The sequence below is a fragment of the Aythya marila genome (assembly GCF_965140915.1).
Source record: "Aythya marila genome assembly, chromosome: 8".
Classification (NCBI taxonomy): Eukaryota; Metazoa; Chordata; class Aves; order Anseriformes; family Anatidae; genus Aythya; species Aythya marila.
This window is the reverse complement of record NC_139049.1, coordinates 25,734,136-25,760,306: the sequence shown is the minus strand read 5'-3', so window position 1 is coordinate 25,760,306 and position 26,171 is coordinate 25,734,136. Positions and strand designations below refer to the sequence as shown.

Here is a 26,171-nt window from a genome sequence, read left to right as displayed (position 1 = left end):
GAAAAGTACTGGGATATGCAAAAAACACCACTTCCCAGAGCACTGAGTGCCTGACATTTTATATATAGATATACACACACACTTTTACACAAGAAAGTAAAAAAGCCCTGCTCTGTTCTTGTGGGCCATACAGATACGAAGCAGAAGGAGTCCGCACGGTCTCAAATTCATCTACTCACAGCACATGTAAACACGCATCACCGCTCAGATCTAATTTTTATTTCCTCCTGAAATCAAATATTCAGGTTGCAGAGGAGCCTGGGCCAAAGAAAGAAGCTGCCAAAAGCAACTCAGCTGTCTTTAATATCAAGGAGAAAAGGTTGTGAGCTGAATGGACACAAGGCTAGTGGTGTCAATTATTTATCTCCTTTTGAATCTTTTTCATCTTCTTTCACAGGTCAGCCAATGACAAATCGATTGGTTAGACCATGCCATCCTGCTTTCAAGCTATTATTCAGTTAGTACTAAGGACGGGATGTCTTCCCATGTATTAACTATCAAAGGAAGAAAACATCCATCCTGACCCTCCACCTGACCAGAAGCAACTTGCACTGTGAAAGTTAAAATGGGAGCCAACACCAGCTCCCATTTTATCACTGAACTATGAAGCACTCAGGAAGGATACTGCATTAATTCTTTATATTCACAGTTAAGAACAATTTTTTTTTTTTTTTTTTGCTCACAGCAGTGTTAGTGCTGTATAATGAAACTGCTTGTTGAAAACAAAAAGAATATGGAAATCCCAGCCACTAGAAGAAATTCAAATAGATGAGCTAGAGTATGCCAAGCTGTCATTTGACTTATGCATTTTTCAGCACTGAAGTGTTTGTCCACTTGCATGCCCAGTGGAGGTCTAACAATATTTCATTTCACATAATAAGTTTAGTCCTTCGCAGGGAAGATATTTTTAATATTTTCTAATTCATTTCATGAATTATTTTTTATTAAATAGTTTATTATGGCTTACTGTATATATATATATTTATAGCAACTAACATTAGAGGTCAGTAATTCGGGAAAACATGCTAGCAAGGCTATTTCTCATGTGACATTGAACATCAGCCTGTGTAAGCGCTTCTCCAAAGTATGAGCAGCCCTCCCTCAAGAGGCTGCGCTGCTACTGCTCTCACCACACACTACCAGAGAATATGTAGGGTCCAGAGTTTCAGATTTTCCATGGTAATAAACAATTATTTTCGTTCATGAACTCAGAAAAATCACCCAGTTAAAGCAATTATCTTCCCTATTGATTTCCTACTCATTTTTCCAATGCAGAAAACTTCTTGAAAAATTTTTAACCTCAAGACTTTTCAGAACATAAATTGATGCAGTCTGGTCTTTCCAAGTCAGAAAGCCCACAAAGGCACCTAGAGGCATGAATGCATCCCATTTGTCTTACAAGACAAGGTTCTGGATGTTATCGGCCACAACTTCAACACTGACACTCTTAACCATTTCACTGCTTCTCTAAGATGCCTTCATCTCACACATTAATCCTGGACTTCTAAGATGTTAAACCCATTTTCAGGGGTCTTCTAGAAGTTTATTTATTTATTTATTTAAAGTAAGCCAAAACAATGTCTCAGTTGCTGCCTGCTCCAGCGAGGTCAGGCATAATCTTTGCCTGGAGCAATGCCTCTGTGAGCAGAGCCACCCTGCCCTGGCCAAAACATCTCCTGACAAGCCACCTAACAGCTTGTGTCTTTCTGAAAACTTTTCCAAGATGATATATGCCTCTCACTCGGCACCTAGCATTGCTCACCTGGGGAATGCGAGACTAGACAGGAGCCTTTAATTGAGTGCAGCACAGCAGCACAGGCATCCCCAGCCACTGGGCCAGCAGCCGACAGTTCCTGCAGTCCCCAGGACATGTCACCAGCTGCCACCACATGAGGTGCAGTCCCTGTTAAGCAATGCCCTGGGCATCTTTCAGAAAATCCTTGTGTAACATGTTCAGAAATACTAAGCTTCACTGTGACCTTAAAAGTAATTTTGGAAGACTTTGCTTTGTCTGCGTGATAAGCTCAGATGTAGGATTGCTTGCGTGATTTTGGGTGAGTCACTTCACTGTTTTTTCTGTCCGAGGTCCAAACACACAAAATGGGAACAAAACTGACCTGTGCCAGCTGCCTCTTATTCACTGGTATACACTGCAAGTGCTTGAGCACAGCTGGGCAAAGAGCTTCTTCACATGTGTAAGCACCATCCCACTTTTCCCCACATACAAGCAGATCAGTAAAAATGCACTACAGCTAGAAGAGGCAGTTTCCTCAGAGCCTCTTCCAGGCCCTCATTCGTGCTCTAATTCTGTGTAAAAATTCAGAAACCCTTCCTTAGAAAGCCACATACTTGGTCAAAACAAAACATACGCAGTCCTCTGTTCCACATGCTGAAGATGGAAGCCTAGAACACCTTCACATCCCCAAGGGCACTACATTCTTCTCCCAGCCCAGGGCTGGGGACAGTAGGGGAGTGACAATGCACTTTAAAGCAGTATTGAATCTCTCCATGGTACTGGGACTAATTATGATTGCAGGTAAGATAAAACAGCCTGTCCCATCGTTTTAGGGGAGACATCCATAGATAACAACCTAGAAGCCCTCTGGCTGTAGCAAGAGCCGGGCTAAGAAATAATTGTTCTGGCTCTGTAGAATGAAAAGGAAGCTCATTGGCAAATGTGAAGCAGTTAAAAAAGACATTTCGATTAAGCGCAGATGCCCAAAACTAACAGGTAAAGACTCTCTGGTGCCTGCTGAAAGCAGCAGAACCAGATTTGAACCTTCAAATGTTCTGCTGAAAGGTCCTGTGAGCCACATCATCACTACAGGCAAAGGGATTTGTTAACCAGCACTGAAGTCCAAGCAGGTACGCAGACAGTACACAGACAGAGGCTCTTAAAGAGCGCTGAAGAGCAAAAAGTCAGTTTACTTAAGGGTTTCCAGATCTGTGGCATCCTTAAAGACTCCTATCCAAGGCTTTATCCCAGGGTGCCACAGTCACAGCAGACACCTGTTTATGAAAGATCCTGATTTATGAGAGATCCTGAGCTACCACACAAGCCATTACCTCGACGACAAGAGCTACCAAACCATATCCCAAACCTGCAGCTCAAACACACCTGCAATGTGAGTTTTCACAGGAGGAAGGAGTGCAGCAGGAGCTGCCCCCTGGAACTGCAGATGTGGGTAACTCCACCAGCACATACACTCAGCTCCTCCTTGCATCTTTCACACACGCACCGCTCCATCACAAAGTATGCATGCCTGCTCTGTGCCTCCTCTTCCTTTTGTTCACCCCATCTCCCTGTGTCAGAGCATCCCCAGACCTCTCCGCCCAGCCTGGCAGTACACCCCATTACCCTGATGGGAGAAGCTCCTGAAGGCAGGCTTGGGAGAACATTGGTAAAAAACTCAGAATTATATCTTAGGCAGAACATCACACTGAGGCTGTGCAACACTCAGACTCTGCTGCTTTCACTACCAGCGAGCCACCTTTTCCTGGCTAGAACTTGGATTGTTGGGCTGGTGTTTTTCCCCAGCAAGCCCTGAGCTCTTTGGGACTGGGTACAGATCCTCTTCCCACAGTGTGCTGCTGCAGCCTTCCTCCTCTTCTCCCTCCTCCTGCTTTTGCTTCAGCATCCTCATCTCATCGGGACTGAGAGGCAAGCTTTTGAGAAATGGCTTTGTAGGACAGAGGAAATCTGCAGCAGCTGTTATTTGGCTATCCTATAGTGACAGGATAGGCTGTAGCTTTGCAGACAAGCACAAAAGCTAGCATGGACAGATTTAGAGCCTGAATTTTGTAGAAATACTTGGTCTTTAGAAAAATACCAGAGCAACCAAAATAGAAAGTAGTACCGTTGCTACTTCATCTCCAGAAAATAAAGGAGTGTTTTCTCCCAGAGAACTATTCACTGTATTTTAAACTAGTGCCATCCAGTCCTATTGATCAGAAAATATGAGAATGGAGTACAAGTAAACATTTGAACTAACAATTGAAGAGTAGTTATATTCCACAGCAGTTATTCATTTAACCGAAAATTAGAAATAACCCAAGAAGCAGAAGCAGCCTCTGACAGTAGAGGAATGATCCTATTTGTTTGTTACTAAATCCATCAAACCTCTGAGATAAGAAGAGGGAATCAAGGGCTCACAGAACCCAGATTCCTTCTCCCCTCCTCAGAGGCTTTTTCCTGCTCTAGTGGCTGTCACAGCATGCTACCTGCTCCTGCAAGAGAAGAACAGAACCAACCTACTTCTCAGGCAACAGAGAAGGAGAGGGGAACACAAAACCACATTTCAGGTGGTCATTTGCTGTTGTTTCATTTCAAACTTGCTTTTAAAGTTCTGTTCTGTCCTTGTTCCAGTGTCCCCTAATGTGAAGCCAGGTCACCTGAATCAACCTGTAAATTGCAGAACATTTCCTTTCACTCCTTTCAGATGCTGGGCATTTTTTTTCAGGGCAGAGCAGCAGAGTTTAAGCAGTCTCTGCCCCATGCATCACACACCTTGTTTTCTTTCAGATACTTGATGCAACTGAATTGCTAGGCAATCTTCAACAGCAGCAGTGACCTTTCATATGCTTTTATGGATGGGCAAATTTAATTTCTAAAAATAGATTCAATTTCTGGAATATATATTTATTTCAACACATGCTGTATCATCTCTCATTCTAGACTATTTTGTAGAATTATGTCAAGCTTTAGCTGTAAAAATACAGTGAAGCCCTTTTTGCCTCACAAGATGAGGATGCCACGAAATGGCATAAATAAAATATGCACTATGATCAGCTGAGGAGAAACATAACGTGTATAACCTATTACCACCAAACACATAACACTTCCTTCAGTGCTTTCCCCCAAACGGATATTCTGTAAATAGTCACCTCTCGACTTTGACTTGAAAGGGCATCATTGACTTAAATAAAATGCACATAAATATTTTAGCTGCTTCAGTGGAAAGGGATTATTTATTGTAACAATGAAATAACAAAAAGAACATTTCTTCAGTTATTTTAGTCTGCACATTTGAGAGCAGACTGTGCCTAGCTGTTTTGCTGATCCTGCTATAAAGCAGTTCCTCTGGTGCCTGCATGGCTGCTTTGCAAGGCATCAGGAGCGGGAGGGAACATTCGGCTGCCACGAGACGTTACAGAAGCAAAAAGGACAGGATTTGGGGACACATGCAGAACCTGGAGCTATTTAAAATCTTTTTTTTTTTTCTTCCATAGATAGGAATTAAGCTTTATGGGTCAAAAAACCAAGTGCAGATATGAGACCCTGGAGCCAGCTCACGTCCAGCCGAGGAGCAGGGGCCCACGACAGCTGGAGCAATGAGATGGGAGGGAGCTGGCCAGCAGCACCAAGGTGACCTTGGGGTGTGGAAGCAATCTATGTCTATAAAAGGCCTCAAAAAACTTTTTTGTGAGCTATCTATCCCAACAGCTCCCAAACAAAACACAGCCAAGGAAATGCTACCGCAGGGCTGTGGCTACCGAGCACCCGCAGACAGGCAGAGGCCAAAGGCTCAATCTATCCATCAACATGGCATTAGATTCGTTCTGCGCACAAAACCAAGCCATGCTCGTGAAGAAAACAGCATAAAGTAATGCTCGGTACTTTGCAGTTCAACATTACTTTAGCGTTTAATTAAGTATTTTTGTAGGCTACGAACTATATGCTACCAAATCCCTTTCTATACATTTTGTGAGGCTTTTTTAATGCAATGGAAGTGCATTTTTAATAACTGTAAAGGGCATCCAGCTAGAATAAAGTAATCAGCTCTAATAATTAAATATAGTAATTCCAGGAATTAGGATGCTCCAGAACGGGGCAATGAATCACAGCGAGCTGCTGGTAAGGGCTGTGTGGGGACACCAGACAAGCTCGGGGAAGGCGGCGGCGCCGAGCACGACTCCGCAACAGTTTGGGAACCGGGGACATCTCCTCCAGCACCACCGACACTGCCGGGAACGGCAAAAACATGATTCACTGCTTGGTTTGTGCAACCATGGGGAAAGCCTCCTTCCCTACCACACAGTACCAGGGCAAGCAGACCCAATTTAGGAAGGTTTTCTTTTCTTTTTTTTTAATAAAAAAGCAATAAAATTTAACCAAAAACCCAGTCGGGTAAGGTGAGAGAGTCACATGCAATACTGGAATTAAAAATTGAGTTAGAAATTGCTGATTTGATCTCGCTGTGTTTAAAGCTTGGCTATTTGAAGAGAAGGCTCCTTTAGGCATGGTTTTAGGTGACTCTTAATATTTACTTGAAAATACTTAAAGTCTACACAGTTCTTCCCAATCACTGAGGAAATTATGCAGCTCCTGTGCATGTAGGTTAGGTTAATCTCTTTGCTTATTATTAAATTTTAACAGCTTTCAAGAGCCCAACAAAATGTCATGTGTTCTATAAAAGTCTAGTAGCTATTAATAATCATGAAATAAACCCTAACCTAATAAACTATTGGTATTCATAAAATTTGAAGTGAATAAAAAAATCCTGCATGAAATGCTTCGCATGGTAAGTTCCTGCCTAAAACAAAAAACTCACTACAAAAGGTAAAAAAGGAAGGCATAATAGTTAATTTTGCTATTTAATTCAGTGCAAAAAGAAATGTAAAATAATAATGGGGGGGGGGTTTGGAGGATTTGATTTTTTTAAAGCTTCCACAGGTCCTGTAAGTCTGGAGTGTCACAGCAACAATAACATTGTTGTGACTCAAAAAAGTCAAGAAAATAGGTGTGGAACACCACAGGTACTTATTCAGGACAACAGCTGTACTATATATACTTTTGCTAATGCTGAATATTATTCACTGTACAGATCAGTTTTTAATGCAACGCTTCATTTAGGTTTTTTAAAGTTCTAGAGAATTTTTTAAAATGCATTTAAGAGATAGGCAAGTAGTTTCCAAATACTGTATTTTTTCCTGACAACAAAAATACTCTCGAGAGCAACTTACTGCTCAACTTTTAACCGTAAGCAGAAACTGCCGAGTCCAAGTGCTGTATTTCCACCTGCAGCAGCAGATAAGACATTAGATTCTGCTTCTTTTGCTGTACATGTTCCTCTGAATTTTTCTTTATTTAACTGTACAAAATCATACTGTGAGCATTTAGATGCATGGCCCACATACACATCTATGGGATGAACCTGTCTGGTGTAAGGAATGCTTGGAAGTAGCCCTTTTTACGTGGTCCTTGTAACTGTTCCACTCCTAACCCTCAACTCCGACTAGGCAGGAGCAGAGGGTCTGACCAGGAAAAAATTGCTTGAAATGGTCCTTAGAGATGCAAGAGAATTCAAATAATTTTGCCTTCAGGAAAAAAAAACAACAATCTTTAGTAATAAAAAGGTAAGTACAACTAAGTACTGATGACACAGTATCTTCGACAAGACACAAATGTCAAGTTTTATACAGATGCTTTCAAAAGCAAAAATTCTATTTTTATATTCTGTAACATTTTTTGCTTTGAAATACAAAATGAAGCATCAAAGGCCAGCAATCTTAAATAATCGAAGCCTTTTCACATAATTTGAGTCAGATTTGCTGTTTGTTCCTCTTCAGTTTTTTCATTTACATTCCTTAAGCTGTACTATTTTTTAGAATTCAGAATGTAGAAACCTTCTATAAGCTTCTTTAAAAAAAGCTTCATCAGCCATGCAGCAACAAACGTGACTGTAGAAATTTGCTTTTCTTGTGAGACCACTAAAAAAGGTTGTTGAATAACTAATGGTCTATTACAACAATGAAATGAGAGACTTCAGTGGGATCTCTAATCCCTCCAGTTTTTAAAAGAATAAATCAAACTAAGCATGGGGAAATGGAGTTTTTTTTAAATAACAGTCTAACTTGAGAAGTGTACTTTCAATACCTCATCCTGATAGTGACATGAGTATCACTGAAGAATGATTCCTCGTCAAGGTACTTCCCATTAAAACACAGGAAAACATGTAATTTATGAATATATGGTCCTGTATTTTATACCTGTTTATGAATAACTGTATCACTGTGGCTATTTTATTCTAAATAGAAGTCCTACTGCAACATTTTAAGGAGCTTTCTGTTACTTCCCCCACCTTAACAACAGTTTCAGTTTTAGAGAAGGGTTTTAATTTTAGAGAAGGAGAGATTTGTCTTCTGCTGTTTCAAGGAGACTGTGGCTGAATGCCCTTTGCAATAGGTGATTAAAGTAGTAATGAAACTGCCAGAAACTGTTTCAACTACTTTCTCCTCTTCCAAATTGAGCAAGAGGCTTTCTGCATTATCTTACCTTTATGGTTTTGGTCTGGAGTCTGAGTCCATTTAAAGTGTTAATGGCTTTCTCTGCATCCTTTGGATCAATGTAGTTAACAAATCCATATCCTAAACTCTGCCCTGTTAAAACAAAAAACGAAGAAAAAAGGACTTAGTACTTTTTGTAAACACTTTCAAGCTCCTTTCATCACTGCTTTCCCCTATGGTCTTTATGCCATTCTTCCCCGTTTCATTATCTTAAATTTTTACATTGGCTTCCCACCGTTAAGAACTGTTTTTCTGAAGATCCTACTTTAAAAACAAAATGAAGCAAACCTCCATGCTTCTCCAAGAGAGTTTACTGAAAAGTGTACAAGGCTTGACATCAGAATTACATAATAGTTTTGTGCCGAGCTCCCAATAAATATAACTGCTTGACTTGCCAGAACAGGAACGAGGTCACTGCTTAGAAATAAACACACAATCTTGCCACTGTTTATAAACAAATCCATAGGTGTTTAAAATGCAAAAGTTATGGAACAATGTTTGAACATGAACCTTAAAGCAGCTGACTGAGAAAGACAGCCACCTTTCTATCTGGTTTTATTGCTCTGTGAGCAGTCAGGAAATGGGAGGAGAAAGGACAGCTCAAATTGCACTAGGATAGGAGATTGCATTAAAGCTTTCCTCAGTGTATTAGAGATGACGGCAAAAGCAAAACAGCACAACAACTGCTGCTGCGCATGGGATGGCAGGAGCCCACTTCAGCAGCCAAAATCATTTCAACAGCTTCTGGTTTGCTAGCAAGATCTGTGTTTGCAGTAAAAGAAGAGACCTGGTTAATAACTGGTAATAACACGGCGCTAAGCAGCGCCACCGCTCTTCATTCACACAGAGCAGGGACAAAGCTGCGCATTTCCAAATGCTCTAAGAAAGCCTGTACTGAAAAGGCAGGTTTTCCCAAATCCCAAGTACCAGTTTTGCAGCATTGGTTCTATTAATGCTATGTGAGAGACCACAGCTTCCCCCATCCTTCCTCTTACAAAATAAATTCAGGAGGAGGTGCATGTTCAGAAAAAACAGGAGTCACTTTTTTTTTTCCCCTTAGGGTACACGTACATAGAAGTACATAAACAGAGATCATCTTACTCCAAAAGGAAGCAGGCAGGCAGTGTCTCCTGCACCTCGACCACGCTGCTGCTCATGCCCCTCTAGGCACGGATGTGCAGGGGATGCAAGTGATCCTGTGAGCAGGCAGCGAGCAGGAAAATCTGAAAAATCCTTCCTGAGGAGGATGGCAGCACTTGTGAACATGGCCTGCCAGGAGATTTCTATCCACAGCAGCAATGAACAGTGACCCAGCTCCTTCTCACCAGGAGAAAGCCAAGGTTGTGAAAGCAGCTGCACATGAAGTGCCTTGATGTACCCCGGAGGCACGGATCCTGCCTCCCTCCCCAGCACAAGGCTTTGTTTCTTTGTCTCCTGGACTACAAAAAAGCATCTGTCTTTCTCAGACACCACCAAAAATACAGTGTTTGCAGTAACACAAATACAGGGAGCACTTCTGTCTTACAAAATCAGATCAAAGCACTAAAAGCTGCTAACTATGCTATGGAATACCTTAAAAATCCATGGAAACACTGCAGTTCATTCCTAAAATGCCCACATGCAGGCGTTTGGGTACGAAATGGCTGTTTCAAACTACAATATATCGAGGGAGCAATTCCATCCAATCAATTTAACTTCAGACCGCAGTATAAAAACATACCCAGTTCTCCTGGAGAGCTGAATTAACCCCAGCAAAGCTATTCTTACCCGAGTTACACGACATTAACCAAGGAAGCACTGGAGTCTGACTGAGCAGAAATAGGGTAAAGATGCTTCTCCTGCTATGCCTTCCCCCTCCTCTACCTAGGATACTTTATACAGCCCCACTCCTGCACAGCTGAACTTAACCACATCCTTTGTGTATTTTGTTCGGAACAGTCCTAGGGAGAAGGGAGCCATTCTCTAGGAGACTAACCCCGTTTGGTGGGAGACAAAGGGAGGCAGAGGCAAGGATCAGGGCCTGGATACCCTGACCTCCTGCACTGTGTACTGACCTTCAGAGGTATGCAGCTACTACGAGTAGCAGTGAGGCACTGGGACTTACATCAGCCTGTCTGAACACAAGCTTCGATGTCCTGACACTGCTATTCCCAAGGTGCAGGGACAGACCAGCCTCTAAAATAGAGGATTCTTAATTACAGGAAAACGGGAAAAAATTTGACTCATTTCCTTGGACTTCTCCAGTCACATTGTTCAAGTTACTCAGGTATCACCATCTCCGATTCTCCCTACCAACTACAAAATCCTCTCTCCAAGGTGGAGGATAAGGAGTACCAACACTAACAAAGCTGTTTGCAAGCCAAGTTCTGCAGGCATGCATGAAGAAAACAATGACATTGTCATGAGTTCTGCTTATAGTAACAGGTACGTGGAGATGACTTAATCTTTACAGTATATACTCATGAACACTGAAATATCTAACACTTGACAGAACTGAAAGTTTGTGATCCAGAAGGTATTAGTTGTGATTTCGTATCAAATACATTAATTGCAATAATGGCTGTATTACATTCTTAAACAAAACCAGGATGAATCTATTCAGCATTCTGAAGACTGAATTTCTGTTCATTAAAGAAAGCTTACAATAAAAAAAAAATCCAAACCCTACACCCTTTGCAGCCTGCTGAAGTCCTGGTGCCGTTGCTTCAATTAGCAAATTCCTGTTGCTGTGTGTTGCCATATGCTTCACTTTGTACCGGTGAAGCTGAAGGGAATAAAATCTTTCTGTTAAGAGCGTGTCAGTTCAGAAAGATCTCTTGGTTTACTTTTTGTTCTTAGGTACTCAATATGCAGTGCATCTCCCCTAAATGCCGATGTTTAATGAAGACAGGTGTTGTTTTCCCCTACCCCCAACCTTGAAAATTGAAAAGAAAATAAACCCAGAACAAAAAAAAATATTTTATGAAAAAGCTTTACGACTGCTGGCAGACATCATAAAGTTATAGCGTGCTAAACATTTACTGCTAAGCAGCAACAAAAAAAGATATATCCAGCTAAAAATATTATTTTCAAATTACTCTCGAGAGCAACACACCTTATGTCAGACAGAACAGACTCTAGATGTGAAAGAGCTAAAAATTGTTACTGGGAGAGAAAGGAAAGCATTTGTTCCAGAATTCAGTGAAGAAATACTAACTTTCAGTGCATTCCCCCCTCATGTACTCTTATTGCATGCACTCGAAAAGGGTAACATTTCTTTGGACGCAATCTGGCAACACGAAGCAAGCAGCTGGACCTCTCAGTGGGATGCCACACAGACACTGAAGTTCATTCCCATGCTACACTTCCCAGGAACAGCACCGTAAATAGTAAATATTTTCTGTTATTTGGAATCTAATAGGTCATCGCATGCTGTGATTCAGTACAGTAGGCAAGAGATATTTCTAGATGATCTTAAAACACCACCTTTTTGTAGCACTAATACCATTGCTCTTTCAGAATGTTTTGTGTAATTTGAAGAAAATGTGCAGGAGACCTCCTACAATTTGGTAAAGAAACAGGTCTACAAGTTAGTGATAACAGGATAAAAAATGAACATGTTTTGACCAACTTAGTACAAACAGACAAAAAACCCAAACACACAAAGACAAGTCCAAGCTTGTAATGTACATATTTCATATTTTCAAAGGCTCCATTTCGGACTTGAAAACCGTAAGATTAAAAAGAACCAAGATAAGGAATGCAGGAAAACATATCATGTTTACAACATTTAATCACACACCCCAAAACATGCAACTATAAAATAGGCTGTGCCAGTTCAAGTCCTGTACCTGCCTCGCTCTATAAGCCAGTCTGCTTGAGCCAATTCCATACTTAAGAGATGAAGAGGAAACAGATGGCAATATAAATTATAACAAAAATCCTCAGAAAAGAGAGAAATGAACCCAGAGAAGTATCTGACTAGCAAAGTTTAGAATATTCAGAATAAAAAAACAACAACTTTTCATCTTTTTTAAAGGCTACAGGGGAAAAGATACTTTCACTCACCAATGGATAGTAAGAGTAATATAGCAGAGAGCTTGGTGTATAACTAAAGTGCATGAAGTACTAACTAGTAACTCAGGTGGACATTAAACAATAGCTCCTAGCATTGTATACATTTAAATGAGATGATCTGGACTACCTGCACAGAATAGCCCTCAAAAGTAAAGGGCAAACAGCTCCCTTGTGATTTTTAGTAATTCTTAAAGCACCGAGCAAATTCCAGGAGCTTGAAGGAAAAATTTTTGCACTGAAATTCAAGAAGAGAGGACTGGATAACCCAAGTAATTACAGGTCCATCAGCCTAATGCTGAGCAAGACAAAATTACAGAATATTCGATACTGGACTCTAATAATAAAGAATTAGAGACGGGTAATATAATCAATGTCAATCAAATTAGCTCTATGGAAAATAGATTCTGTCAAACTAAACTGACATCCTTCTTGATGAGATTACAAGTTTGACTTATAAATTTTAAGAATGTCGATGTAATAGCATTGATAGACTTGGTCTTCTATAAAGCACTTGATTTGGTACTGCTTATTAATTGACTAAAAATTAACATGGTACACATTAAATGGATTAAAAGTCAGCTGACATACCTCAAACTGGGAATTGTGAATAGGAAATAACCAGAAGAGGCGAATATTGCCGACAGCAGAAGAACGGGGTGACAGGAAATGATCCAAGAGGACAAAGCAATTTAAGCTCCTCAGCAAACTGCTCCAAGTAACTACATCCCTTTAGGTAGCACACACCCAAGATTACATCCCTACAAACCAAGAACCGCAGCATATTTTCCAAACATGGACTTATATTACTAGTGAAGAACTCAAATATATGGTGATAGATAATCAACCACATCAAGCTTATAATGCTGCCAAAAGGATTAAGTGATGCTTCATGGCTTAAAACATGCATTTCAATGGAGGAAAAAAACAAAAATCACTGTATCGGAACTAGCTGCATACTTAGCTGCTGTACACCAGGCCTGGGCATGGAGCTTCGTGTATCATGAACACTGATGCCTTGGAGATGGTGAAGAGAAGAGCCATGGGAATGACTACAACTGAAACTCTCAACTGATCAACTGAAAGGTGATGGGCATCAGTCTGCCTGATCAGAAAAGGTCAAGATGAACCTTAATAGCACTGTAACAGTATTCACCTGACATACATTATTTTTTTTTTTTAAATAATGTCTGTACCACAGATTGCAAAGTCACATTAAAACTATGGTCCCCACTACAAAGAGTTACTCATGAGAATGGGACAGTGACAATAGTAACTCAAATTGTAGTCTTGTTGTCTTTTGCCCAAATATAAAACCTAATTAAAGCTGCCCATCTGACAGCCATAACACGACCGCCACTGAGTGCTGATGCTTTTCTTTGTGACACGGTATCTTCCTCTAGAACTAGGCCAAGTCTGACAGCTCATCTCATATTAGCCAGGCAGAAGCCGTCAGACTGTAACAGCAGCCTTCAGTCACTCTGGGTTTGGGACCAAAGGATAAAACACTCACCATGAATTCTCCAGGGCTTCCAGCTCCAATTTTCACCCATTTAAACCTCAACCAACATTTAGGGAAGAAACTGCTGCCAGGGTGAACATGTCAATTGAAACACTTGAGCACAGCCTACATGCAACTTCATGCATGCATGTCTACGCATGCTCTTGAACCTTCTCCCATGACTCTTAATTAGGGATGTTCCTAAAAATACTGTCTACAGAAGTATAGCAAGAGAAGCAATCAAGTGAGATTCCACAGCGAAGTCTACCACTTTCCATCTTCTAAAGAAGAGCGTAAGATGAGACTCTGATGTTCAAGGCAAGTCCCACTCCAGCTGGTAGCCCTGTTTCAAAGCACAACCTTGGAAGCCTCCAAACCATTTCAGAAGTGTTTTAAACACGTTCCTGGAAGGACAAAGAATGACTACGACTCATATGAAAAGCTCTATGAAGCAGGGGCTTTCAGAGAAGGTTACATAAATACCACTGAGAGGATGTATTTAAGATGTACAAAGAAGGTCAAGTGAATTGCTTTTTTTTTTTTTTTAAATTTCTATGACAGTTACCAACAAATAAAGCTGTTTACCTAAAAAAGAAGGTAAACTAAGTAGAGAAAATTCAGAGTATCAGAAAATGCAATCTAATCATAGGGCTGATGCTTTTCTGTAACAATACCACCAGCCTTACTCATTCCTCATCACTTTATGAAGGAGAAAGACCTGCTGTCACCCCAGAAATGCACACTGCAGTCACAGAAGCAAAACAGGAGGGAAGTAACCTCAGCACACAGCCCTGCTCAGACCAGATGGTCAAAGTAAGGCCATCACCATTAGCTTGTTGTAATTCAGTTATGAAAGCAACTTGTTCTGTGCTTAGTGCAGAACTGTCATAGTACCCATCTAGTCTACAGTTTATTTAGAACTAATACAGATGCTTTGTTTGCACTGACTAGGATTTGTTCAAGAAATGTTGTCTATGAAGAGAAAGCATCTCCCCCCATCACAATACAGCTATCACTTTTGTAAGAATTAAGGGAAAAATATACAGTCTCTTAAAGTTAGAATTCTTTCAAAGAGATGCTCTTCTAGATTAGGTTAGCTGCATTTAATACAATCCAGCCTAGAACCTCAGATGTGCCTTGATGCTACAGTGCACCTATAGCTAAGAATAAATAGGGCTGCTTGGTTGAAAACAGTTATGAGCAAAATTCAAGTACCAGTAGATGCTTTTTCTAAAGGCAGAGAGGAAAGGCAGGTTCTATATTCGCATGGGAAAAACCCTTGCAACAGACAAAAATGACATTTGGAGTTGGAGTTTTTGGAATAAATAAGCAAGCAAAATTTAACCCAAACCTTCATGGAAAACCTGTCTGCTACATAGGCTGAAGCCTAAGATCTAGCCTAAGATCTAGCTAGAACACCTGTGAACACACACATGCTGCCCTGCTCAGAAAGGAGAAGATCCCTCAGGAAACGATTCCCCTAAGGCCTCAAAGCCCTCATCCCCAAATAGCAAAGCTGGGCCCTCCCTATAGATCTGTAGGGAGAAAGTTTCCATCACTGCCTTAACCCTGGCAAAGCCAAAGAGACCCAGATAAAAGCTTGTTTGTCCTGGAGACAAGTTTTTTTTTGGGGGGTGTGTGTGTGACAGGTTCAGTAAGGAGTCACACACACTCCTGGGAGCTCTGTGCACTGAGGGCTTCACAGGCCCAGCCCCAGAGGAAGGGGCTTCCTCTGCACCAGGCCTTCACCAACCAGCACACTGCTACACGACTGAAATCCCCCAAAGGAAGCCCTTGCAAACGGTGTGCTACATCCCACGTAAAGCTCTCCCTCAGGGAGAAGATATGAGGGAAAATGAACCAGACGTACAGACACCACTCACTCAGTTTTAATATCTGAATGGGAAGTGCCAGATACCATGACAACAGGACTCGAAGAGTAAAAGGGAAAGGAAAGAAGTGGTGCCCAAAATGTGAAAACAATCCTATGAACACAGTAATTGTTTGACTGCTTTAACTACTACTGTACCTACCTGAACCTTGGCTCCATTTGGAAGATAACTACTGGGCCCTGAATATAGTGACCTCAAAAAATGAAACTGAGCCTGCATAACCCAAAAAAAGCAACTGCAAACTCCCCACAACAGAAAACAAGGTCACTCAGCTAACACCCTGCCAAGTTAGAAAACTTGATTTCACCAGGCAGTGCCAGCGAAGATTAAAACAGCAGTTCTGTCCTCTCGTAGTTCTGACAAATCCCTTAATGCTAGACAAAGTCATTTCATGTCTTGATTTTCAGAGGTGCTGCTGAAGCAGCAGCTCTTATGGAAGTTAAATACCAATTGACAATAGTTGGCATTCTTCAAAATTAGACATCAAAATGGTGTTCATTGAGGTATATGAGGTTCATTTTCATTCTGAACCCTACATGTCCTTCCAGAAAACACGAAATGGAGCATGTTTTGACAGGGCCTACTACTGTCTAGGCACCACTACTAGATCCTTCCAAAAACCCTGCTCCCACTGAAATTTCAAGAGGGCTTTCGAAAACACAATTACTGTTTTAAACTTGACTGCAACAGCGATATAAAACATGCCTACTCTTGCAAATAGTGCCTTAAAAGTATTTTTAAAGGATCCTAGCATTTGTAGCATTTCAGATATTCTGCATCTCATCTGAAAAACAACCTTGCTCTTACCTGCTTCTATACAGATTTCTAACGAAGTCAGCTGTGTAATTACTGTACTTGAGGACTTGGACTAATCTGCATGCAAAGCTTAAGTGTCAGTTTGAGACAGATGCTGCTGACTTGACTGGAGTCCTCTGTGGTTCCCATTACAGTAGCATGGAAGCATTTTTATCTCTATAACGCACCTTTCCAACACAAACACCACTTTCAGGAAAGTACTTTTATTCCTACTTCAGAGAATAGAAACTGAAAGACATCGAGATCTTCACGGAGAACTTGGACCATGGATGGACTAGCATTTAGCAGAACAGGAAGCTAAAGCTGTATTCCCCCCTTCCAAGACAGTAACCTTATTATTGGACGTCAGTGCTTTTGTGCGTTGTGCTGGGCTCGAGATATCTTGTAAACAACGCACACATTTCATGCTGTAGAATATATTAGCCTCTTTTGTTGTTTTCCTGTTTTTATCAAGTTTCTTTAAATGTAAAAATGGATTTTAAGCACGGGTGCATTCATAGTACTGCAAGCAGCTGATTAAGTGTGTTTTCAGAAGCCACTGCTCCTGACACACAGGACAACTGGACTTCGATTTCTGAACAAATATTTGGATTTTCTCCCCTGAGTTGACATCTCCTGCTTCCCTTTTTTTTTTTTTTTTATCTTCTCCTCTGCCTTCCTTTAAGGAGCGCACAGCCTCTGAATTAGCAGCTGTTCTGAGAAGAGCAAGGCTGCACTCCTCCCCGCTTTGTCCCCGAACAGAACAGGGACTGTACTATAAAAATCCACTGTTCTGGAGACAGGCATGAATGGACAAGCAGCAGCCATGACTTATCTATCCCAAACAGTACATTCAATACTGAAGAAGGGACGAATTGAACAGAATAATACAGAAGTGTGCAGGCTAAATTATAACAATATTCAGTAAGAAGTGAAAACATACTTAGGAAAAAAGTGAAAAACAGATCAACGCAAAAAATGGGAAGCAGCAGTGTGGAAAGAAATTTGCAACAGCAATTAAAGGAGTCACTGAATTAGATGATATATGTCATTTATGGTAGGAAGCCTTCCACATCCAAAATAGGCTGTTGTCACATCACGGAGAGAGGCTAGACACTGCTGGACCAGTGGCACACTAAAAGAAATAGATCTAGCTACACTCCACTGCAATCACAAGTGTATTGGAGATGAGAGACAAAGCAACAAACTAAAGACAAGAGTCAGTTACCAGCATTTTTAAATCAGTTTTTAAATTTTCAATTTAAATTTAAATCATATTTAAATAAAAAATGACTTAAGGCTGGAGAACAACTTAAGATGCAAGATTAGAAGTGTCCAGCATAAAAACAAGTAAATACTATCCCTTGGTTCAACAGTGACTAAAAATGCAAAAGCCTACAGATGTTTCAAGTATGTAAAAATTATGACTGGAGAGGAAATACTAGAAGCATGTTAATTTCTCTTACACATAACACCAAGAAAATCCAGATTTTATGGTCCAAAACCTAAGATAAAAGGAGGAAGAACCAGGCAGTCAAAGGTACATGCTTCATAACAGCAAATGCATCTTCCCTCCTGCATTCCATTCCAGAAGCTGTTCTCTGAATTCGAGAACAGAGTGGATGGCAACTCAGAAACTTAATACTGAGCAAGGGGGCAGGAACTGGTAGCAGAACTGACTTTTCACTGGTCAGGTCTCAAGCAGAGGTGCACTGTCTCCAGAGTACCATGATCCTACCACATTGTGCATGTGCACGAAATGGTGATGTCTGGCATCCAGAGGCCAAGTCTAGGTGAAAACCTGCTGCTGTAAAAGGCAATGGCAGCGAGTGGTGGGATGGTGCGGAGAGGAAGGACAGTAGAGAACCATGACACGGACCAGTCACGGAACAAGTTTCCAACTTTCATGACAATTGGAACAGCACTAAGGACATCCTGCCTTAAGACACAGAACTCAGTTTACAGGAGAGATTTTTGTTAGAAGGCAAGAACATGCTCTCCCATAGAGGAGCTACGTAACCGGAGGAATCAGGAAAGAAAAGGCACAGTTGAAACATGCAGTGAATCTTCAGGCTTGGGAGCATTTTGTGTGGAAATAACAGCCATAATGCTGAAGTCTTAAGGAAGTGGCAGAGGCACATAAAACCAAAGGGAAAATAACGTTTTGCAAAACAGGAATATTATGTAGGACATAAAATGCAGCAGCAATACATGAGACCCGGGTGACTGAAAGTTCAAAACACCTTGGTAGTTTTGTCATTAAATGATTTAATTCACCAATGTTTAGGGTTTTGTACCTAAATAGACTGTCAAACAACAAAAAACAAAAGCCACCACAACGCTAAGAAATCTCACAGTAATTCTGAACAATGACTCAGAATACCTATTCTGTCTCAAACAGCCCACTAATTAAACTCTTTAAGCTCTACTAACCAGTTTTTCCAATGCACAGAGGAAAGTCATTTATTACAGACCGGAATACAAAATTTAATATTAACAACACAACCTGTGTCTGCAGCATTTTTAATCTGATCAGCGAAAACATAAATAAAAGCTGCAACCTGACATCTAAAAAGGTTAATCCATAATAGTTAGATTTACGTAGATTACTTCACATAGCATCTGGAAAGATGCTGAGAAAAGTAAAGCTACTTCATCATGTTCCAAAATGCACTATCTATAAGATTTTGCTATCTGTAAGTACTTGGACTGTAGCAAGTCTACTTAAATTTGCTTCAGTTTTAAAGCAGACCTTTCAAGAACTTTAAAATGAAAGGTTTTTTTTCCCAAGGTGTTTCAAGTGGTTACAGTATTCTACATAGATACTTGCAGGTAATAGAAGTAATGAAAAGCAAACTGCTTAAAGCAGGAAACATTATGACTTCGTTGTGTGCATATACCAACTAGTTCTACCTGTTAAATTTATCGATGATTTCATTGAAAAGGCAGCCAGTTCTCAGTAATTGCCTTTTTTGGTCTAAAATGCAGGTTTCAACATACTGTTCTCAAGAATATTAGAATTATATTAGAAGGAACACATTCATCACTTAATTTTCCCCAGACTGAAAAGCAAACCTTTTCCTTTTTTAGAGGTGGCACGCTGTCTGTATCAGTCAATAGCTTCTTCTATATGTCTATTTATGTGGCACTAGACATACCAGGTGTGGATATCACGACTACAAGCTGTTCTTGCTGGCTGACCACCACAGAATATGGTATAGATTTCAATACATGACTTCAGTAAGGAGACATTAGCTTTCAATGTTAAACATGTAGGTGGGTAAGCATGGGGGATACAAACATTTTTCTCCTTCCTTTTGTTTTCAGTTCAGCAAAGTACTTAACCTGGAGCAAGTACGTACCATAATCCTACAGATAACATCCAGATAACAAATCAGCTATTCCAATGCAGTAGAAAGCACCAGGGCAAATGCTCTATCAGTCTGGCTCCAGAGCTGTTCACATTAGGGACTGGGGTTGTTTAAGACTGAAACTTCCAGAGCAGAAAAAAATGAAGTAGAGAAATGGGGAAGAGAGATGCATGGGTAAATAGAAATGACACAGATACAGCATGTAGGAGAATAGGAGAACAGAGGAATCTAAAAAAGGAACTGCTGGAGTATACTTCTTCCTTGCTATGTCCTATCTTACCCTGCCCTACCTACCATCCTCCCAACAGGGAAAGTAAAACCACCCCGTACATCTAACCAACAGCATCCTAAGGAAGAGGAAGGCATTATAGGATGCCGTAGCAAGAAGCCTGCTGATAGCTAATTTCAGGTGCTTTAACGCATGTGCAAACATGGACTATCTGTTCAGGACAGCAGGGACACTACACCTTTTACTGCAGAAACAGCAGCCCCTCCAGAACAGCAACAATTAATCATACTGGGGATGCTGCCATTTGTTTGCTTGCAGGTGAGCATGATACAGCTTTTCATCCATCTGCTTTTGCAACACCCCTTAAAAAACATCTAATTGAATAAATATTCTGGGCTCTTATGAATAAAAATAATGAGAGTTCAGTTTTTTTTCTTCAAGCTGATATATTCCACTGATTAAACAGATGCTGTGAGAGCCATAAGAACTGCAGTACTGGGTCAGAGCAGAGGTCTGCCTACTCCAATATCCTGCCTTCAGCAGCACCTGCAGATCAGTAACTTGTGCTGAAACTCCTAGGGGGGAACATAAGCAGAAACACCTGCAAAGTCAGTGACAAATCCTGCTCAAGGTGAACATGTCCAACAAACCAAAGTAGTGAGTCAGCCAAAACAGAGCTGGTGAGCAGAGGCAAAGAAACAGCATCACATCACAGAAGTCCAAGTCTTTCTTCTACTTTCTCTGCATTTTTCCTTCTTAGATTCAAAGTCTCACGGTGAAAAGAAGGACCCTGAGACCATGGAACCACAGCGATCTGAAGCCTTGTATCTCAGCAAAACCTGAAATAGCAGGCAGAGATACCCCAAGGCCTGAACAAGACTTGGGCTTTACCATCTGTAGTTTAAGTCAGAGGCTGCAATGCCCTTATTTATCAAGGACTGTTCTAGGAGAGAAGGATGTGAATAAGGAGTCTCGAGAAACCCAAAGACATGCTTGGCTTTTGTCAGCTGACAAGCATCAGAGCAACTTCAAATAGACAATGGATTACTGAGTGTTATTGGCACTGACTACAATCACAAGACTGCTGTTGAGCTGCACACAGAAGTTGCTGGACATCCGATTCAGCTAGCAAGAGAAACTATCCTTTAAGAATGAGAAAAGATGGTTTTGTACCATTAAGGATGCGCAGGTGTAGAGAACAGCGGTAAATCCTCCTTTCCAATGTATTATTGTAGATAATGACATAACTTGATTAGAAATTAACCCCTCTTAGCCGTAAGTCAAATTAAGATGATATCCTAAGTTTCAAAGCATTGAGTTTGAACCACTGAAGTTTTCTGCGAGCAAAAGAGAAGGAAAGGATGTAAAGCATGTCAAGGCCTCCATTGAGCAGATATCCCAAAAGGAATGCTACCTTCTGCAGAGGGCCCCTCACTTGAGAAGCATGGGGTAAACAGGTTAGCTTGATCACATAAATGGGTCCTCACTCAAGTCAGACACAGGGTATTCCAAAATCAGAGAAGACTCCAAAAGCAAATATCTGATGGATGGCGTCTGAGTGGATGGAGTCTGAAGAGGCAGTTTGCTTCATCTTTCATGTTGTACATGTAAACTGGGCTAGCAGAAGATACAAAGAAGAGGATGAGAAAGCTGAAGATGCAGACTCCCATAGGCAGAAGATCCCAATCTGGATTGGAAGGTCTCAGGGTGACTATTTCCAGAAGCTGAGGTGAAGGAGATCTTGCAGGGCTCTTCTGGCTGTGGGAAAAAGCACCTGCACTCTAAGTAGTCATATCATGATGATCAAATCATGATGAATCAGCTCTGCAACAGAAAGCGGCAAGTACTTTCTGGCTCACCAAGTCTGAGAAAAAACTATTGCAGGTAGGTTAAATAATCCTGGTCACAAATGTATAAAACACCATCTTATAGCCAAGAAGAAACTCCTACCAGTGTTAGTAAAAAGCAGAGTCTTGGAAAATAGAGAGCAGGAGCTAAGCCAATTTCAACACCATTTAGAGTGGTTTTGTACAGGTAGTTTTTGTTTTTGAACAAGTTGTCTAGCAAGAGAACTAGGGAGATGGGCAGGGGTAACAGCTGCAGCACAGCTCTGTTGAAGGGCAGGTCTTGAGTAGAAGTGAACAGATGAAATGCTGGTAAAGCCAACCTTAGTGCCCTGAAAGGTGAGGTATCTCCTCAAACGCTGTCTACTGCTGCCACAAAAGGCCCTGCCTCAGCATTGCTAGTAGAAACTGCTGCCAATCTCCCAGTGCTTTCCTGGAACTTTCCTTTCCTCCCCTTTGTCTTTGTCCTCCTTGGGCTAAAACGAAAGAAAAGGAAGTGTTAGGGACAAGGGACTCCAGGCTCTGTGCTTCCAGATAGAGGGGCACAATGGGTTAGAAAAGGGGCAAAATGCTGGAGGCAAGGATGGACTGTCATCAAACAGAGGGCTCCACCAACAGATCTATTTCAGCTGGCTCTTTCATGGTAGATGATCTTCACACAGACACAAAGAGCTGAAAACATCTCAGGCTATGTCAGCAGATGCACTGAAAAGCCTCATAAGTAGCCATCTATCTGGAGGTCAGATTCAGACCTGTAGGTGTGCTTATGCTGTTGAGAAAGCCATACCTTCCTCATTAAACTCGATGGGAAGGTAATGCTACTTACTCAAAACTGTGAAGTTAAACTGTGAAGGATACACTAAATATGCATTAAATGCTTTTAATGCACTCCAGAACAGGTCTCAGAATTGAAACTGCTACAAAGTTAATTAGAAAGATTTTTCTTAGCACCAAGGGTCATGCCTTCTTGCTTTCTGCCTATTTGCCCCAACACTCCAATTGCTTTTTTTCTCCAAATAATCAAGAAATCAAAATTCTTTTGTTTGCCTGTGCAGAAAACGCACCAGACAACTGCAGAGAGGCAATAAAGAAAGTGACGGATGCAAATTCAATCTTTTTCCTCTGCATTTAGAAGAGACATCAAATCATAGCAAACATTTTAGAAATCCACTAAGGCACTCATTACTATTCCTATGTTCCTTACCCCACAGTGCTAATGAATTTAGTTCAGGTACTTAATGCAAACACTGATTTAGATGATCAATATTTGGTGATCATCTTCAATCTGCAGCCCTTACAAAAGGATACGTGACATTGAAATTAGGTTCTTTGCTCAAGAAGTGAATGTACTTTAGGAAATAAGAAGCTATAAAAATAAAATAACTAGGCCACCAAATTAAGATCAACTTATTCAAAATCTTTAATGACATTCAGAACCACATATTTAGACTTAAAAAATAATTCTAGATTTTAGGTTTAAAAAAGACTGACACATCTGTTTTACCATCTATTTTTTAATCTTTCACACACAATTGGAATTACCAAACAAAAGGATTATAATCAAATTAAAGCATGCTCTGTATTCTATCTGATTCACGGAAAGACTCTTCCTTTTTCAGCTCCAGAACACGTTATTGCAAGACTTCTTGTTTTCTGGGCACTTGACTTTCAGCTGCAGTTACACTACTGTATCTGACCACTCCTTCCTCACTGCATTTTGACCATGGACTCAACTCAAAATACCACTCATACAAGTCTCCTGTATTTACTTAAGTACAGTGAGACCAATCTGCAAGTCAATTCCTGAACAACCAAAGGTAAGTCACTGAATTTAGCATTATTTTCCAGCTAAAAGCACTCATGTGTATACACACCCACCCCATCTATATAGATATGCAGAGCCAGCACCATCTATTCTTCTACCTGTATTTCAGGAAATAAGTCTGAGCTTTCAAGGAAGTGAAATACAGGAAAATACTTGCAGGCATTTCATATCCAGCCATACTTTCTGTGCATGTGCTACTAAATACTGCCTTTAAATGCAAAAGGAATTAAACATCAGAATTGTATTCACTTCGTAAATGGTGAATACCACAGTACCTAAGTGCTTTTCTATTCTGAAGGATTCTGTTAATTCTCGTCTACCACTGGAGCAAAGCAATTGCTTTTGATGCTGAGACTAGTCTAACAAGATCTGTACCAAATAAGTGAACAGAGATCAGTGACTAGTTATCACTGCCTCAGAGAAGTACAAAAAAACCCCTTCCAAGTCAAGAAGGGAATAAACTACCTCTACAAGGTATTTCTCTCATAAACCCTCTTATTAGGCAGGCTTATGCCATGAGGCATGAGTTTACATACTTTCTAAACATTTTATAAATCTTATCTAACATAATCCCTACATTCTATAATCCTATCTGTTTAATGTTTAATTTTGAGTGGGCAAAACCGCTGGAACCAGTAATACCTGAAAATGGAAGGAACTTTCAGAGTACCACCAGTGAATAGGACATCAAACATAGAAGTAGTTTGTACCCAGATTAGAGTTAACCACTTCGGACTGGGTAACTTAAAGCTGGGTTTCACAGTGAGCTATACTTATCTGCGGATGGGTCGTACACTTAAGTTTTCCTTCCCAACAGGAAGGATTTTTTGGTATACTCTTTTACCGAATTCTCAGAAACTTATAGAAAACACTGACAGTCTTTGTACGTGAAATTTTCAGTGAATAAATGTTCTGTCTGCAGTTTCTGAACATAAATAACTATTTCTTTTGAATGAAAAAATAGATATTCCCCCAATGATAAAGAAATACAATTTTACTAATAACTCTGCAATTTTCAACTTGGGGCTTTCAAATATAGACTTCACCATCTGTTACCTATTGTCATGAACTGTATTACCTCAAGGCCTCTTTCATGGATTTTTTTCACCTCAAGACCTCTTTCATGGATTTAAATTTAACCATTAATCTTGATTTTGCTTTGCAACTTTTCATTATGATTTTGGTTTTGGAGCTTTCAGAGTCCCCTCTTGATCCCAAGACGGGCACTGTGACCTCTCTCCCATCTACACTATCAGACAGCAAAATCTCACATTGAAATAAAGCTTAGCTGTTGCCTGCTGCAAGCAGCGGGCCAATACTAGAAGAGGTTGGTTTACTAAGGTAAGATTAAGTAGCATTTTCTTGCTACTGCACACTTTGTCAGACTCAAAAGCTTCCCTCCTGGAGAGCCTTACTGTTAGGCAACATGATTATACCTGGCTTTCTTCCCTCCTGCCTCCTAGGGTCACTGCCACAGTTTGCAGTGCCAATTAATGGCTTCTCCTGAGGATACAGACCTCCTCCAGGCAAGGCTCTCAGAAACAGCCACTGATTCTGGATGCTGAAATTAAGACTACTTAAACAGGCCCCAGATTTCAGAAGGGACCAGATAAGCAACCTCTGAACAGAACAGTCCAGACAGAACCACCAGTTCAGCACCATTCACCGCCTACGCTTGGTTAAATAAATATCTGTGCCATGATTTTTCACAGCAGTACCTCTTAGTGCATATTGGTAAGCCACTTCTTATGCACAGAGCTAGGAAGAAATAATTTTTAATACACAGGGACAGAAGATGCCAGCTTCACCCTTCACAGATATAATTCTGGAGCAAAACGGGTACATTTTCAGCTTGCTGGGAGCAGAGGCAGAGCATCCACCACTGCAGGCTAGGAATTGCCTGGTGCCTGGAGAAGCACACAATGAACACTGCTCACATGGAAGACTCCTCCTGCACTCTCATAATGCTGCACTGTTTCTCATTCCGACATTTTGCTAGCTTCTGGTTCTGGGATGATGTGGTTCAACACCCGGAGAGTAAGGAACGGACAGACAATCCATTACTTCTAAACAGGACTACAGGCAGTCAGTACTTTTTCTCTTCCATAACACCCTAACACACAGATGCTACTGCTTTAAGTAGATTGTTTGTCTTTTCTGCCTTTTCACTGGGATCATCAATATTTATATTACATTTACGATGCCACCATTATTTCTGAACTACAATCTTAATTCAAGTCTATATCAGTCCTGTCATAATTACTTGAAATGAAAATGAAAGATGTAAATCTTTGTGTATAATCATAAAGGAATTCAAAAGGAACAATTTAAAACAGTTGCTTTTTGGGGAGAAGAGCAATGAAGTTCCTGATTAT

General features: G+C 40.7%; 1 protein-coding gene across 2 annotated transcripts in view; it reads right to left on the bottom strand.

The window, feature by feature from the left end:
• Positions 1-26,171, bottom strand: part of ELAVL4 (ELAV like RNA binding protein 4) — a 61,508-nt gene that overhangs the window by 11,507 nt on the left and 23,830 nt on the right. For both annotated transcript variants that reach the window (XM_082766570.1, XM_082766571.1), the window contains exon 3: positions 8,276-8,379. In XM_082766570.1, coding sequence (XP_082622696.1) covers positions 8,276-8,379 — 104 coding nt within the window. The remainder of the gene's footprint in view (positions 1-8,275; positions 8,380-26,171) is intronic.